General features: G+C 35.0%; 1 protein-coding gene across 2 annotated transcripts in view; it reads right to left on the minus strand.

Annotated features, from left to right (window-relative positions):
- The window catches only part of LOC107661518 (syntaxin-binding protein 1), a 42406-nt gene that overhangs the window by 22475 nt on the left and 5827 nt on the right, over positions 1-14104 (minus strand). For both annotated transcript variants that reach the window (XM_016451151.1, XM_016451142.1), the window contains exons 2-5: positions 3522-3571; positions 3132-3213; positions 2251-2327; positions 1904-1982 (exon numbers count right to left, since the gene is read on the minus strand). In XM_016451151.1, the coding sequence (XP_016306637.1) occupies positions 1904-1982; positions 2251-2327; positions 3132-3213; positions 3522-3571 (288 nt within the window). The remainder of the gene's footprint in view (positions 1-1903; positions 1983-2250; positions 2328-3131; positions 3214-3521; positions 3572-14104) is intronic.

The raw sequence follows: 14104 nt of genomic DNA on the forward strand, positions 1-14104 counted from the left end.
CATAACATTGGTTAATGGAAACGCCGTCATTTCGCAATACTTTTTTATCGACGTTTATAAAATATCGCCAAAGTTTTGCGCAAATCTGTAATGGAAACGCGCCTATTGTCCAGTCTGAGGTCCTGAGCGCTGTGGAACAGGTTTTAATTGAGGATATCTCTGTACTTTGCTCCATTCAGCTTTCCCTCAACCCTGACTAGTCTCCCAGTCCCTGCCGCTGAAAAACACCCCCACAGCATGAGGCTGCTACCAGCACACTTTACTCTTGGGATGGTACTCTGCAGGTGATGAGCAGAGCTGGTTTCCTTCAAACATGATGCTTAGAATTGAGGTTCATCAGATGAAAAACAGCCCCACAGCATGAGGCTGCTACCAGCACACTTTACTTTTGGGATGGTACTCTGCAGATGATGAGCAGTGCCTGGATTCCTTCAAACATTATGCTTGGAATTGAGGTTCATCAAACCAGAGAATCTTGTTTCTCACAGTCTGAGGGTCCTTTAGGTGCTGTTTTGCAAATTCCAAGTGTGTTTTCATGTGTTTTCACTGAGGAGAGGATTGAGTTTGGCCACACCTCCACAAAGCCCAGTTCGGCGGAGTGTTGCAGTGATGTTTGTCCTTCTGTAGGTTTCTCCCATCTGCTTATATGATCATGGAGCTCAACTAGAGTGACCATCAGGTTCTTGGTCACCTGTCTTTGACAAGCCCCTTCTCCATCAATTGCTCAGTTTGGCTGGGCGACCAGCTCTTGGAAGAGTCCTGGTTGTGCCAAACTTCTTCCATTTGAGAATTATGGAAGCCACTGTGATCTTGGGAACCTTCAGTGCAGCAGAAATTTTTTTTGTAGCCTTCCCCAGATCTGTGCTTCAATACAATCCTGTCTCTGAGCTCTGCAGACAGTTCCTCTGAGGTGTGTGTCTTTCCAAATCATGTCCAATCAATTTAATTTGCCACAGATGGACTCCAATCAAGGTGTAGAAACATCTCAGCAATGATCAAGAGAAATGGGAGGCACCTGAGCTAAATTTCAGGTGTTGTTGCAAGGGGTCTGAATACTTAAGTAAATGTAAAGCAGCGGTTCTTAATACTGTTCCTCGCGTCCCCCTGCTCTGCACACGCTCTGTATCTCTCTCTCTCTCATTCAGCTCACCTCACCTCCAACAATGAACTGTTACAATTATACACTTATTTTCACATAGTTATGAGAAGCGTTAAACATGGACGCGCGTGCAGTTGCCGTACTGTATTAAAGCTTTAATCAGGATAAAACTGTATATTAAAAGCTAACATAGGCAGTAGCATTTACAAATAACAGCGTATCTAAAAGTATGAGACAACAACAAACAAAAAACATAGGCCTACCATTAAAAGCCGTGCTTGCACAGGTTCTGCACGATCCTCTTCAATAATATCCTCTGCTTCTCAATCGGGCTCAAACTGATAAGCGATATTAACGACGCCGTTGTTTACAATACTACCAGAGCACATGCCGCCGAGGTGAGGGGCGGGATTTTTAGACGCGCGCTAGAGGCAGTTTAGCCAATCACAACACACTGGGCTAGCTAACCAATCAGAGCCCATCGCCTATTTCTGAGGGAGGGGCTTCATAAAAGAAGGAAATGATCAGCCCGTTTCTCAGAGAAGGGACAGAGCGGTGTGGAATAAAGGTAAAGTATGTGAAAAATAATGCGTTTTTTAAAAAACGAAGCGTTAACACATGTTAGACTGCACCCCATAAACACAATCAAGCCTAGAAAAAACCCAGTGAACCACCCCTTTAAAAACATTGTATTGCTGATTGCTTGTGTAGAAGTCTAGTTTTGAGTGAGGTCCCATTAATACTGCAGTGTGTATTATGCTTCCAGAGCACTTGAAGTACAGTGGAGTACCCTCAGATACTCACAGTCAGTGAAGAACACATGAGCCGCTTTATATTTCGCTGAATGGGGATCTTTGAAGTCACTGACGAGAGTCTGCACAGACTGGTAAGAGAAATACAACAAGCTTTAGACTGTGTCTTTGTGTTTTGTGTTATAGTTATAGTAACCAAAATGGCCAGTAGAAATGGCAAGAGTTTCAGGCTGTCTGTGTAGGCTGTGTAAATACTGTGTGTGTGTGTGTGTGAGAATGACATATGTTTAGTGTGTACAGTGTGAAGGTTCTGCCTCCACGCTTCGAGACAAAAGTCTATGATGGAGGTGTTATTTTAGCATCGTTTTAGCAACTTCTAAAATCAGTGTGTTTGAGTACCTTCTCAGTTGGGGTGATCAGGTAAATGGCCTCCAATGAAGGGAGAGGCTCTCTTCGCTTATTAATGTCTTCAACAACTGCAGAGGTAAAAGTAGAAATAGCAAGTCAGTCACAGAAGCAGCTTCTCTGATATAGGGTTATATTCATTAACCGTTTGGTTAATTTAAATAAAGCTGAAATAAAATAAAATAGAAATATTAGATGAAAAACTTTAACTTGAAATATTTGAAATGTTGCCTTGGCAGCTAACTGAAATTAATTTGCAATGAAAATATTTATTGAAAAATCAATAAAAAATAAAACTAAATTAAACTTAAATGGTAATAAAAAATAAATAAATAAAGAAAGTGTATATATATATATATATATATATATAAGCAGAAGATAAAACATTTTTAAATGGTAAATATTTCAAAATTTTAAAACGGTTTCCTTTTATAACAATGGTCATTAGATGTTTTCGTGATGATTATGATTTAATCAGATATTTGTAAACCTATTGTAAATATATTCAGAGCTGAAGGGGCGGGGGTTGCAACTGTTATGCCTAACAACGCCTTTAGCCATGACTATATATATAATATAGCACAACATGTTGTAACCTATTGCTAAATTAAATTTAATGTGATGCTTTCCAGATCTGTTCTTTTGCAGACATCTAGACATATGTGTGCTTAGTTGGGTTGTTGATATGAGATGTTTATTTCCATCTGGCCACCATTTTCCAGCATTTATATGACGGTTTGAGGTTTAGAGATCAGTTCTGAATTGAGATTATAGAATATTTATTAGTTTTGTGTCCCATGAGCCATAGACTTGTTGTTAGCAGCAAAGGTGTACTTTTTACTTCATTTGAGGTCAAAAACTGTGGATTGACTTACTAGTGATGCCCTCTGTCATGATATCAGTCATTTTGCAGCAAGAGGACAGCATCCTCATGCTGAGCTGGTCCACAATCAAAGCCTACAGAGAAAAACAGAGAGCAGAAATAATGAGAGAGTCTCAGAAACACACATTACTGCAACAGAAAGGTCCGTTGCTTTTGCTTATGCAGGCAGTGTGAAAACTGTTATTTATTAATATGGGCACCGAAATAAATATGCATGTGGCGTGATACAGGCAGAACAGGATAGATGAAATTGTTTGGGCTTAATTATTCACACTGATTTCCTGTCTGCGGCTCGGGGACTCAATGAAAGATTAAAACTGTGGTGCGGTGACATAAGGATAGAGTGGTTGCTATGGTGATGGGGTTATTGAGTTTGTCTTACCTTCCATTCTCCCTTCTTCTTCACCTTCTTGATGACATCATTCATAATCTCTGCAGGAAGAAGAGAAACGTTTTTCAAGCATCTGATATTAGTGGTTCATACACATTTTTCACTAGTCATATCCATGTTTAAACCACAAATACATGTTGTATTAGTGATAAATATTATTCCAGTTTAAAATAACTTTTTTTCTATTTTAAAGTGTAATTTATTCCTGTGATGGTAAAGCTCAATGTTCAGCAGTCATCATTCTCAGTGTCACATGATCCTTCAGAAATCATTCTAATATGCTGCTGAAGAAACATTTCTTGTTATTATCAATGTTGAAAACAGTTGTGCTGCTTATTATTTTTATGGAAACTGATACATGATTCTTTGGTCAATAGAATGGCATTTATGTGAAATGGACACATTTTGTAACATTATAAATGTTGTTTCTGTCATTTTTGATCAACTTAATCATCCTTGCTTAAAAAAATTGTACTGTATGTATTTTAGATTTAGTGTAAATAGCCGCTGCCTTAATTGAATAGTTCTTTGACTGTTTAGAACAGCTCTAGATTCATCATAGGACATAAAATCATTATACAACAACATATGTGCTTGAATCATACACAACAAAACACTGCATTATATTTGACAGGAACCAGCTAGTGTGTTGGTTTTTAAATGATGTTAATGGCTACTGATGTGTAGGAGGCAGATAAATATCTTACACGATCAAAAATATGAATGTATTGGTGATGACACAATGTATATCTCTCTCTATCACTCTCTTTATCATCTCACACACCTGCTCTATTGCCATGCAAAGCCTCTAGCATTGTCGTGTGTGTGTGTGTGTGTGTGTGTGTGTGTGTGTGCTGTCCCCTGTCACACCTGAGTCTGACTGCCCACAGGTCCTTTACTAAAATGGATTATCTTTTGCTTTCTATCTCTCTCTCGCTTTTCTGCAGCAGAGCTTTTTTGGTATCTGTTACATCAAAATTCATAGACACGCCTCTCAATAAACGGGCACTCTGACTGCTGAAAAAGAATCATATTCATGAAATCCAGTTCATCTGGGTTATTTTAACACTGTGATCAGGAATGTAACTCCAGGTGGGCGAGACTGGTTCTTATGAAACTTTACCCACCCAATCACAGAAATAAAGTCACATCAGCGAGCAAAAATTGTATGTAAAGAGATGTAAAAGTCAAATTCTCAGATATAAAGTCACGACTGTGGGATATAAAATCCCAAGTATGAGGGGGGAAAAGGACAATTGAGAGATATAGTCACAAATATGTGAAAATTTTGATTGTGAGATATAAAGTGACTATTATGAGAAAAAAGTAGCAGTTGTGATATACAGTATAAAGTCACAAATACAAGAAAAAAGTAAAATGTGAGATATAAAGTTAGATTGCCAGAAATAAAACGGCAGTTATGTGAAGAAAAAAAAGCAGCAATTATGAAATGGTCATCAATACTAGAAAAAAAAACATCAATTGTGATATATAGTCACAATTATGTGAAAAAAAAGCATTGATTATGAAATATAATGTGACAATAATGAGAAAAAGCAGCAATTGTGAGATATAAAGTCGCACTCGCAATTACAAGAAATATAAATATAAAGTCAGATTGTGAGATATAAAATCACAAATATGAGGGGAAAAAATGCCATTTGTGAAATATAAAGTCAGATTGTGAGATATAAAATCACAAATATGAGGGGAAAAAATGCCATTTGTGAAATATAAAGTCAGATTGTGAGATATAAAATCACAAATATGAGGGGAAAAAATGCCATTTGTGAAATATAAAGTCAGATTGTGAGATATAAAATCACAAATATGAGGGGAAAAAATGACAGTTGTGAAATAAAATCAGATTGCGAGATATAAAGTCTCATTTATGAGAAAAGTGTCAATTGTGAGTTAGTCACACTATGAGATTATTAGAAATTATTACGAAATTACTAGAAAACAACGTCAGGTGTGGTATATAAAATGTTATGTAAAATTATGTGTAAAAAGAAGATATTGTGAGATATAAAGTCATAATTCTGAGAACAAAAATGCCAGTTGAGAGATATATAGTCGCAATTATGTGAAAAGGTGTTGATTGTGACAAAAAATAACAATTATGAGAAAAAGCGGATATCGTAAGATATAAAGTCACAGTTACAAGAAAAAAGACCAATTGTAAGATATAAAGTCACAATTATAAGGATAAAAAAAAGCTAATTTGCCAGATATAAAAGTGGCAATTGTGAAAAATAAAGTCGTAATTACTAGTAAAATTCACAAATGTTTTTTTTATTATTTGTTTTTATTAGTTTTTATTGTGTTTGTTTGCTTTTTTCCCCATTATCTTATGCTAATGAAGTGTTATGCTGATGCTGAAAGCCATAATGCTCTGTATTAACAAAAAGGGAACTTATTCAGTGTGCACCATTCCCTGTAAAGTGTATTTGTTGCAGATTGGGAAGCTGGGGCGCTATCAGATGTGAGACAGAGACAGCGTTTCCTATGGCAGCAAATTGAATCTGTTTATCTTCAGAATCTCCCCCTGTTCAGATGCCATGATTGTGCTGCTTACAGACAATATTAAATGAACATAGCTGATCGTTGAGAGTTGAATCTATGAGGAATCTCTATCTCTAACTACTGCTTCTGCTCTATGGCTGATCTCTCTACTCACTCTGATGTAAGTAATCCCATCATGCAGGGATTGGGCGGAGGCGACCATTTTTGTGTGTTGGGGCCAATATTAGCATGATTGCAATGCTAGCCATCTGGTTGAAGTGTCAGAATAAAGGCGCTCAGGGGGATTTTGTGGTTTTGACATTTGTGCTGGTGCAGTGATAGAGAGTTAAGCTCCTCTGTGGATAAAAACACTGAATCCTGGCCGAATCCAGATGGATTATGGGTGTTTAAACACAAAGCATGTTTTAGTGAATGTGAAGAGATTAGCAGGCAGTTTAGCTAACAGGAGATTTAGCATTGATTCCAATAGCAATTTATGTGAATGAGGGCCAAAGCTAATCAAACTGAGAGCAAAACGATCTGATAAAGCGTGCCAATGAAAACATATTTGTCAGATTTCTGTTCTTTTCATTTTTTCAAAATGCCTCAGATACAAGCAAAACCTACCAAAACGTGTAGGATGTTTCTTTTTGTAGCCAGCAGAATTCAGAGTACCTTATGTAATTCAAATCCTCAGCAGAGCTTCATTAATGTCTCATTTGTGTTTTCACACAAAGATGATGCTTTATGCTATGAAAATCAGGTCAAGAATACCTATGATAATATATGTACATTCTAGTGTTTGATCAGTATGGGTTTGTCAATAGCCAAAGCCAATATCCAGCGTGAATAGTAGCCGACAGTTTAATATCATAATTTAATGTAAAATAACATGTTACACAATATTTAGTTACTAAAAATACTCACTTCACTGACCAGTGTTGGTATCGTTAACTAAAACTATTAAAAAAGTTTAATATGTAAAGTTAACTAAACAAAAACTAAATCCAAATAAAACTGTTAATTAATTGAAATAAAGCTGTTAATTCAAAGTTATTACATGAATTAACAATGCAATTAACTGAAATAAAATAAGTTTAAATTGAAATTACTAAAAACTAAAATAAAAATAAAGTTAATTAGAATTATTTAAAAACAAATAAAAGAAAATGACAAAAGCGCAAAACTAAATCTAAACTGAAATTAAAATAAAAACTGAAAATATAAAAAAAAGCTCATTCAAAATACTGTATGGTATATAAAATACCAAGTACTAAATCTTATATAGTATATAAATAAGAAAATGACAAAAGTAAAAATCTAAACTAAATGTACATAAAATCTGAAAAAAAAAAAAAAGTTCATTCAAAATATTACAAAATACTATGTGGTATATAAAATACCAAGTACTAAATCTTATATAGTATATATTATAATATTAAAATGACACTCCCATTGACAAGGCTGTCAAAAGATGGAAAAAAAAATGACACTAGGAGATTATGCATTGTATGTTTCATTTGCATTTGATTTACTTTGATTCATAAATAAAATAAATTTAAACAAAGATTTACATATCTTTTATTCTTAGCCATTATTTACTCGCTTTCCAATAGGGCTGCACGATTATGACAAAAATTATTATCGTAATTGTCGATTATTCCCTTGAAATTGTAACTGCGATTATCACAAATTACATTGAATGATGTTTATACAATTGTTTTATGCAAGTGCATGCCGTATTTTTATATGAAAATAAACCAGCTGAAAACACTCTAACTGAAAAACTTTGTGCTTTTCTATAGTATTAAGCCTCAAATGTCAACTAAACATCGGATTGGTTTCTTCTTTAAATTATAAAAAAGTAAAAATATGAATGGTATTATAATGTTATACTAAAACTAAAATTAAAATAATGGGAAAAACCCTTAAGATAACATGTAGAAAGAAAAAAACGCATCTTACGCACGCAGAATAACATAAGTGGACTTTGAACGATTAATTGCCGCTTTGACCGATTACGTAATTGTGGCATCCATAATTATAATCGCGATTAGAAATTTGATTAATTGTGCAGCCCTACTTTCCAATATTCTCCATTGAATGAGTTTAATAAATATCTATGCTTTAAGTGTCTTTGTGTTCTTCTACTACTATTTTTACTGAAAATAACACCAAGGGCACACGCTTTCAGAGGTATACGCTGGGTCACGTCGTTTTCCGCTGTCTCCAGAGGACACTTCATCCAGTCATGTGACATCAGCACAACCCCCATTGTTCTGAGTTCACTTCTGCCCATGTTCAGCCTCCAGGACTGAGGTAAAAACCATTTTACTGTACAAATGGGGGTTACTGATGCGAATGAGGGGGGAAAATACAGGGAAGGACAAAATGAATGTCAAACGGCCTCATCCAAGGCTTCTGCAATCTGCTCAAAATCCTAATCAATATGCATTTAAAACACCATCAGCCTGCATGCATGCATTTTATACAATCTTTTACAGAGACCTCTCAATGTATTGATTTCCTAGCTTCCTCGCTGATGTGTAACCTTTTCAAGAGATGAATTCCTGCAGTGCAGTAGAAATAAATTGGATTAAATCATACTGTACACACAGACTGCAGGCCAGGTCTCAGTTAATGAACTCCATTTATTTCTTTTCCTCATATTGGGTAATAAAATGTACCGCAGTCTATCAGATATTTGTCACAGCAGGCTGGATCGCCTGAATGCTGATTTTCTCAGAAAGGTGCTGATCATGTGTTTGGGTTTAACTGATTTTGTAAAGTGACACTAATGCAAAATAATTATAATTCAGTCAAACAGTAAATTCCATTTATGTGCAGTAAATTAAAGGTCCAAATAGGGTCAATATGTTTCCACATATGATAATGTGTACACTGCAGTTACGTTGGAGTCAAACATTTACAGTTAACATGAACAAACACTGAACGATTGTCTTTTTATTAACTAACATTAACACAGATTAATAAATGTATTGTTCCATGTTTGTTTGTATACCGTGCGCAAGGTTTATGCACATAGTCCAAGTCTTCTTCTCCGTTTTTAGTGTATCTCTGTGGCAGAGTTACAGCGCCACATGCTGGTCTGGCATGTATACTACAGCATTTTGTGTCGGTTTTGTGGTTTCGTGTGGACGCAGATATTTCTTGAGACGAGGGAAAAAAAAGATTGGATAGGGAAAGCTCTGGCTTCGTGTGGACGTAGCCTCAGACAAGACAACTTTTTCACTGGAGAATGCAATATTAAGGATAAAGGACTCTTATTTCAATGATTTTAAGTTAAAAACATCTTGATGAATTTGTTTCTTACAAACATGCAGCTTCTGGAGGCGTGGATTACTTGTGGAATATCGTGATGTATTTATCAGCTGTTTGGACTCTCATTCTGACGGCACCCATTCACTGCAGAGGATCCATTGGTGAACAAGTAACGTCAGGCTAAATTTCATAACAATGTGATTTACAGCGGTCTAAACAGAACTGTGAATGTGCAATAAGCATGTTGGCCAACAGCATACTAGGGTTTACAATAGTATCATTCATTTGTGTTAATGATAACATTTCAGTTTGGTTTTAAAACTGAAGCAGATAAACATGTTCTCCTGGTTCATGTCAGGCTGATTTCTCCATCACGTCACAAAGAAGGTAAAGGACAAGGCAGATGCCCTCATAAGAGCAGTATATGGTACCACACTGTTTCTGTCTCATGCTCTTTCACTTAAACACAGAACCTCTCTCCTGAGTACACCAACTGGAGTCTAATCTCACTCCAGCTCTTCACGCTTCATACTTAACCTTAATGTAGATGTCTTAATTAAGCACAAGCTGTAGTTTGTGATAAAAGTAGATGTTTGGTTAAACGAAGCTATATCTTGCAGCTGTAATAAAAGATTGCTTTAGCAAGGAAGGACGTTTTGATATGATACAATCCCTGTGTTTGACTGCTGGTTATGTCTAGGCAATATACTGATTCATTCACAATATACACTGTAAAAAAAATTCTGTAAAATTTACGCTAAAAAACCGGCAGCTCTGGTTGCCGGAATTTTACCGTAAAAAATACGGTAGCAACGTTTTAAGTTTTACGGTTTTAACCACTTAAGCTCAGGGCGTTTTTTGGTATTTTCGCCTAAATTTAACATTTTTACCGTTAAATTCACGGTCATTTTTTACAGTGTACTCTTGACGACTTTGCTGACTATATTCAAAAGCAAGATTGTAAAAGATGTTAATGTGCTTTAGTGAATGCATGCATGATTATGAACTATTTAAATTAATAAATCAGTTTGTCTAATCACTCAAAAAATTTTCACGGAAGACTATTAATATACTATTATATACTTATAATATCTTTTTTTATATTTTCTATTCATGTATTTCATGAATTGTTCATGAAAAATGCCATCTATAAACATTTTTGAGTGATGAAATTTGTATAAAATTAGTTAGGGATGTACAGTATATCAGCACCATATTGATTATCAGTTTATATTAGATTTGGTTTCATTTATTGGTTATTTCTATTGGTTGATATTGAATATTTAATTGATATTAATGACATTTTTACTGTATTTTACATTGACTTTTGTTCAAAAAGACAGTTCCTCTACTTAAAATCACCCTTGTAGGCCATTTCAGAGCAAATACATAATGAGATAAATATTGCCGTCAAAATGCAATATCACCCAGCTGTACATCTGGTCAGTGCAAAAAAAAAAAAAAACTGTATAGCTGCTCATCACTGCAGATTTAACCCTCCATATTCCCAGGCTCCCTCAGGGCACTCTCATTTCATGACCCACTTTTATGCTCAGTCTCTCGGGATTTTTACGATCATTTACCTTAAAGAGACAGTCTGTGGTTTTCCTTATCATTGTGGATCTGCTTTGATTTTCTGGTATGAAAACTAAACCTAGAAACCATTCAAGTGTTATGTTTTCTATTTATGTTGCTTCACTTTGTTGCATCAGTGACCTTGGTGTTTTTCTCTTATTTTTCAGCCAAGGTTTACTATTAATATCTGCTGCGTAGGACTGCAAACAGAAACTGAATCATGTATTTCTTATCGAGGAGTTTTATATTAATATATAGAGGTTTTTTGAAGAGAACTGGTGTTGTCGGAGCATCTCATCCATACTGCAGTGCGGTCTATGCGCATAGTGTCAGATAATGCCCCTGAGAAGGTGACTATCCAATATTGTCCTTGCGTAACAGACAGAAGATGCTCTGCTAAACCCCAACCAACGTCACAGAGTCCAAGGACAGAGCACAAACACACATTGACTCAGATGCTGTCCTGCTGGTATAGAATTTCAGCATGCTGAGTCACTACGCAACACCCCCGCTCAATGAATGCACAGAAGAGCTTTCTGAGGAAGGAAAAGTGATGCTGAAAAGACTTCATGCCAGGCATAATATTATAATTCAGGCTGATCCAGATATGCCAATAATTATAATTGTAAATGAAACTATCATTCATATCGGGCCAATAATTTGTTTAATTTATTTAGTATTTCTGTAGTGGATGATCTTGAATATTTAATTGTGCATGCTCATTTCCCCTATATGTTATCTAAAAATGTACTTAAAAGTCATTTAACAACACCTATAAAGTTCATATTTAATAATACCAATAAAATAAAAATAAAAAAATATATATATTTTTACATATTGTAAACTATAATTATGATCATTTATATAATATACATGAAGGAATATTGTTATTTATATAATATAATATAATAGTATTTATTCTAAAAGATTAATACAAATTATGGTTGATCCAGGCAAAAATTATAACTGTAAATATCAATATTTTTCATTATGGCAAATAAAGGATATATAAGGCAAGTATTAAAATTCTATACTTTTGTCTAAATAAATAAAAAAATGTATTTAGACAACAAAGAATTAAAATTAATTTTGTGATTTGATAAAGATGTGTTATTAAAATTATTTTCAATTATATTGCATAAATTATTGTAGTTGTTAGTTTAATATTCTTATACATTTTATTTTTATTTATTTATTGTTATATTGATTTTATAGATTGTTAAAAAATAACTTTTTAGATTATTATATGATTTTTAGATGGTAATATAGATGTACATGAACAGGCACATAAATACCCATAGTCAACCGATACCAATAAATGCAAAAATCTCTAATATCAACTAATAATGGATATGGTACTAATATAATGTGCATCCCTAACTGTAAGTCATTTGATACAACAGGATATATTCACATATATCTTCAGAAATATACATTGCATATAATCTCAAAAACCTACACTGCTTTTTGTTTGGATATATGAACATGTTAGAGTTTCAAACTGAAAATGTTTTAATTTCAAATTTCCGTACCTCATAGATATCTGCATGTTTTGTATTTTACAGTATGTTTTGTACTATACTGTAATAGTCCATTTTAGCTCTCTGTTTGTCTCAGTGGGACAACATCTTTCATCCTGAGGTCTGATTTATCTTTCCCAGAGCTCTCCACTCGGGCTTATTTTCATAGGAAAGCCATAAACCGGGTCTCAGCGGGAGGAATTCTGGATAATGTATTCCAGGAGACTCAGCAGAGAGCTTGAACTAAACATTATCTTTATTCTTTACCATTAACTTAAATATAAAAAGCATCCTAAACCAGACCATGCCATTAGTAACCACCAGGGAGAAATTATATAAAACTGTACGAACAATTGCAGGCTCATGGCTGATCTAAACCGAAATCTATAATTCATTTCGACTGTTGGTACACTGTGCATCCGCCTGCAGAGATTGGAGATGTTACACTGGTCTGTGCACCCATGCACAAAGCTAATGCAACACCCAAATGTCAGGGCGAGTGCAATCATGGATAATGACAGGCTAGTGGTGTATTTCAGACATGGAGACAGCCATGCTGCTGTACAGTAGACTGATAGACAGCGTGATTTATTCAGCAGCGTCTTTTAACACAGTTCACAGCTTGCCAGAATTGGTCTTTGGGATTAAAAATATGAGCCGTTGTCAGCAAACATCTAAAATATCTAGAATACTAGAAGCCTATTTCTTTTCATGTAAATTATCCTTCTCTCTGGTTGATTTGTAGCTAATAGTGCTTAATAATGCAAGCAATGGATTTTAATAATTTTCTAAGAGATAGGATGCAGTTATTCCATGACAGATGATAAAATGGTTGGATGGTTTGCTAGTCAAAGTTGGTCTAAGATGGTCTTGACTTCCGGAAAATTGCTCAAAGCCCCTCTAAAATCAACCATGTGCTGGTTTAAGCTGTTTTTGGTACCGCTCACACTGTTCTCAGAATATGTAAGATCTAGTTTGTATTGCTACTCCCTTTTTAATTTCATGTAACCCCTCATTCTTTTTTCATCCACACTAGAATTAATCGTCATTAACTGCTATTTTTATCCTGGTGTGTGTCTTGTCTATGTGTTTTTTATACACGGTGGTTTATGGTTTGCTTGTCTATTGGATTGGAAGAGAAGCCTTGATGAGTAGCTATTGAATGCAATTCTGAAACCACAAAGAGCCACATACTGGATCCATACTCCCCAGCTCTGTTAATGGAAAACAATAAAAAATGTCCATTGTCACAAACGCTTCTTAATACATACTACGTCATATACGCTGGCGTGAAAGGCATGGAGTTCTCTTTGAGCTTTAAAGGAGTTATAAATCACACGCTTACAGTTTGCTGCAAGGCACATTGACTGTCCTCTCTTCACTTGCCATACACAAGTATACACACTATGATCAAGGACTCTCATCTCAGTTCAGCTTGTCATCTAAAGGGATGTCACATACCCCTCATATATGCTTTGTGTTTGTGGACATAAATCTAAGATTCCCTTTAGGTGGTCTTTAAGACTCGTAGTATACATATATATTGTGTGTGTGTGTGTGTGTGTGTAAATATATATATATATGCTTTGGGACATAAATCTAAGATTCCCTTTAGGTGGTCTTTAAGACTCGTAGTATACATATATATTATATATTGGTGTGTGTGTGTGTAAATATATATATATATATATA

The sequence above is a fragment of the Sinocyclocheilus anshuiensis genome, unplaced genomic scaffold (assembly GCF_001515605.1).
Source record: "Sinocyclocheilus anshuiensis isolate Anshui unplaced genomic scaffold, SAMN03320099.WGS_v1.1 scaffold457, whole genome shotgun sequence".
Classification (NCBI taxonomy): domain Eukaryota; kingdom Metazoa; phylum Chordata; class Actinopteri; order Cypriniformes; family Cyprinidae; genus Sinocyclocheilus; species Sinocyclocheilus anshuiensis.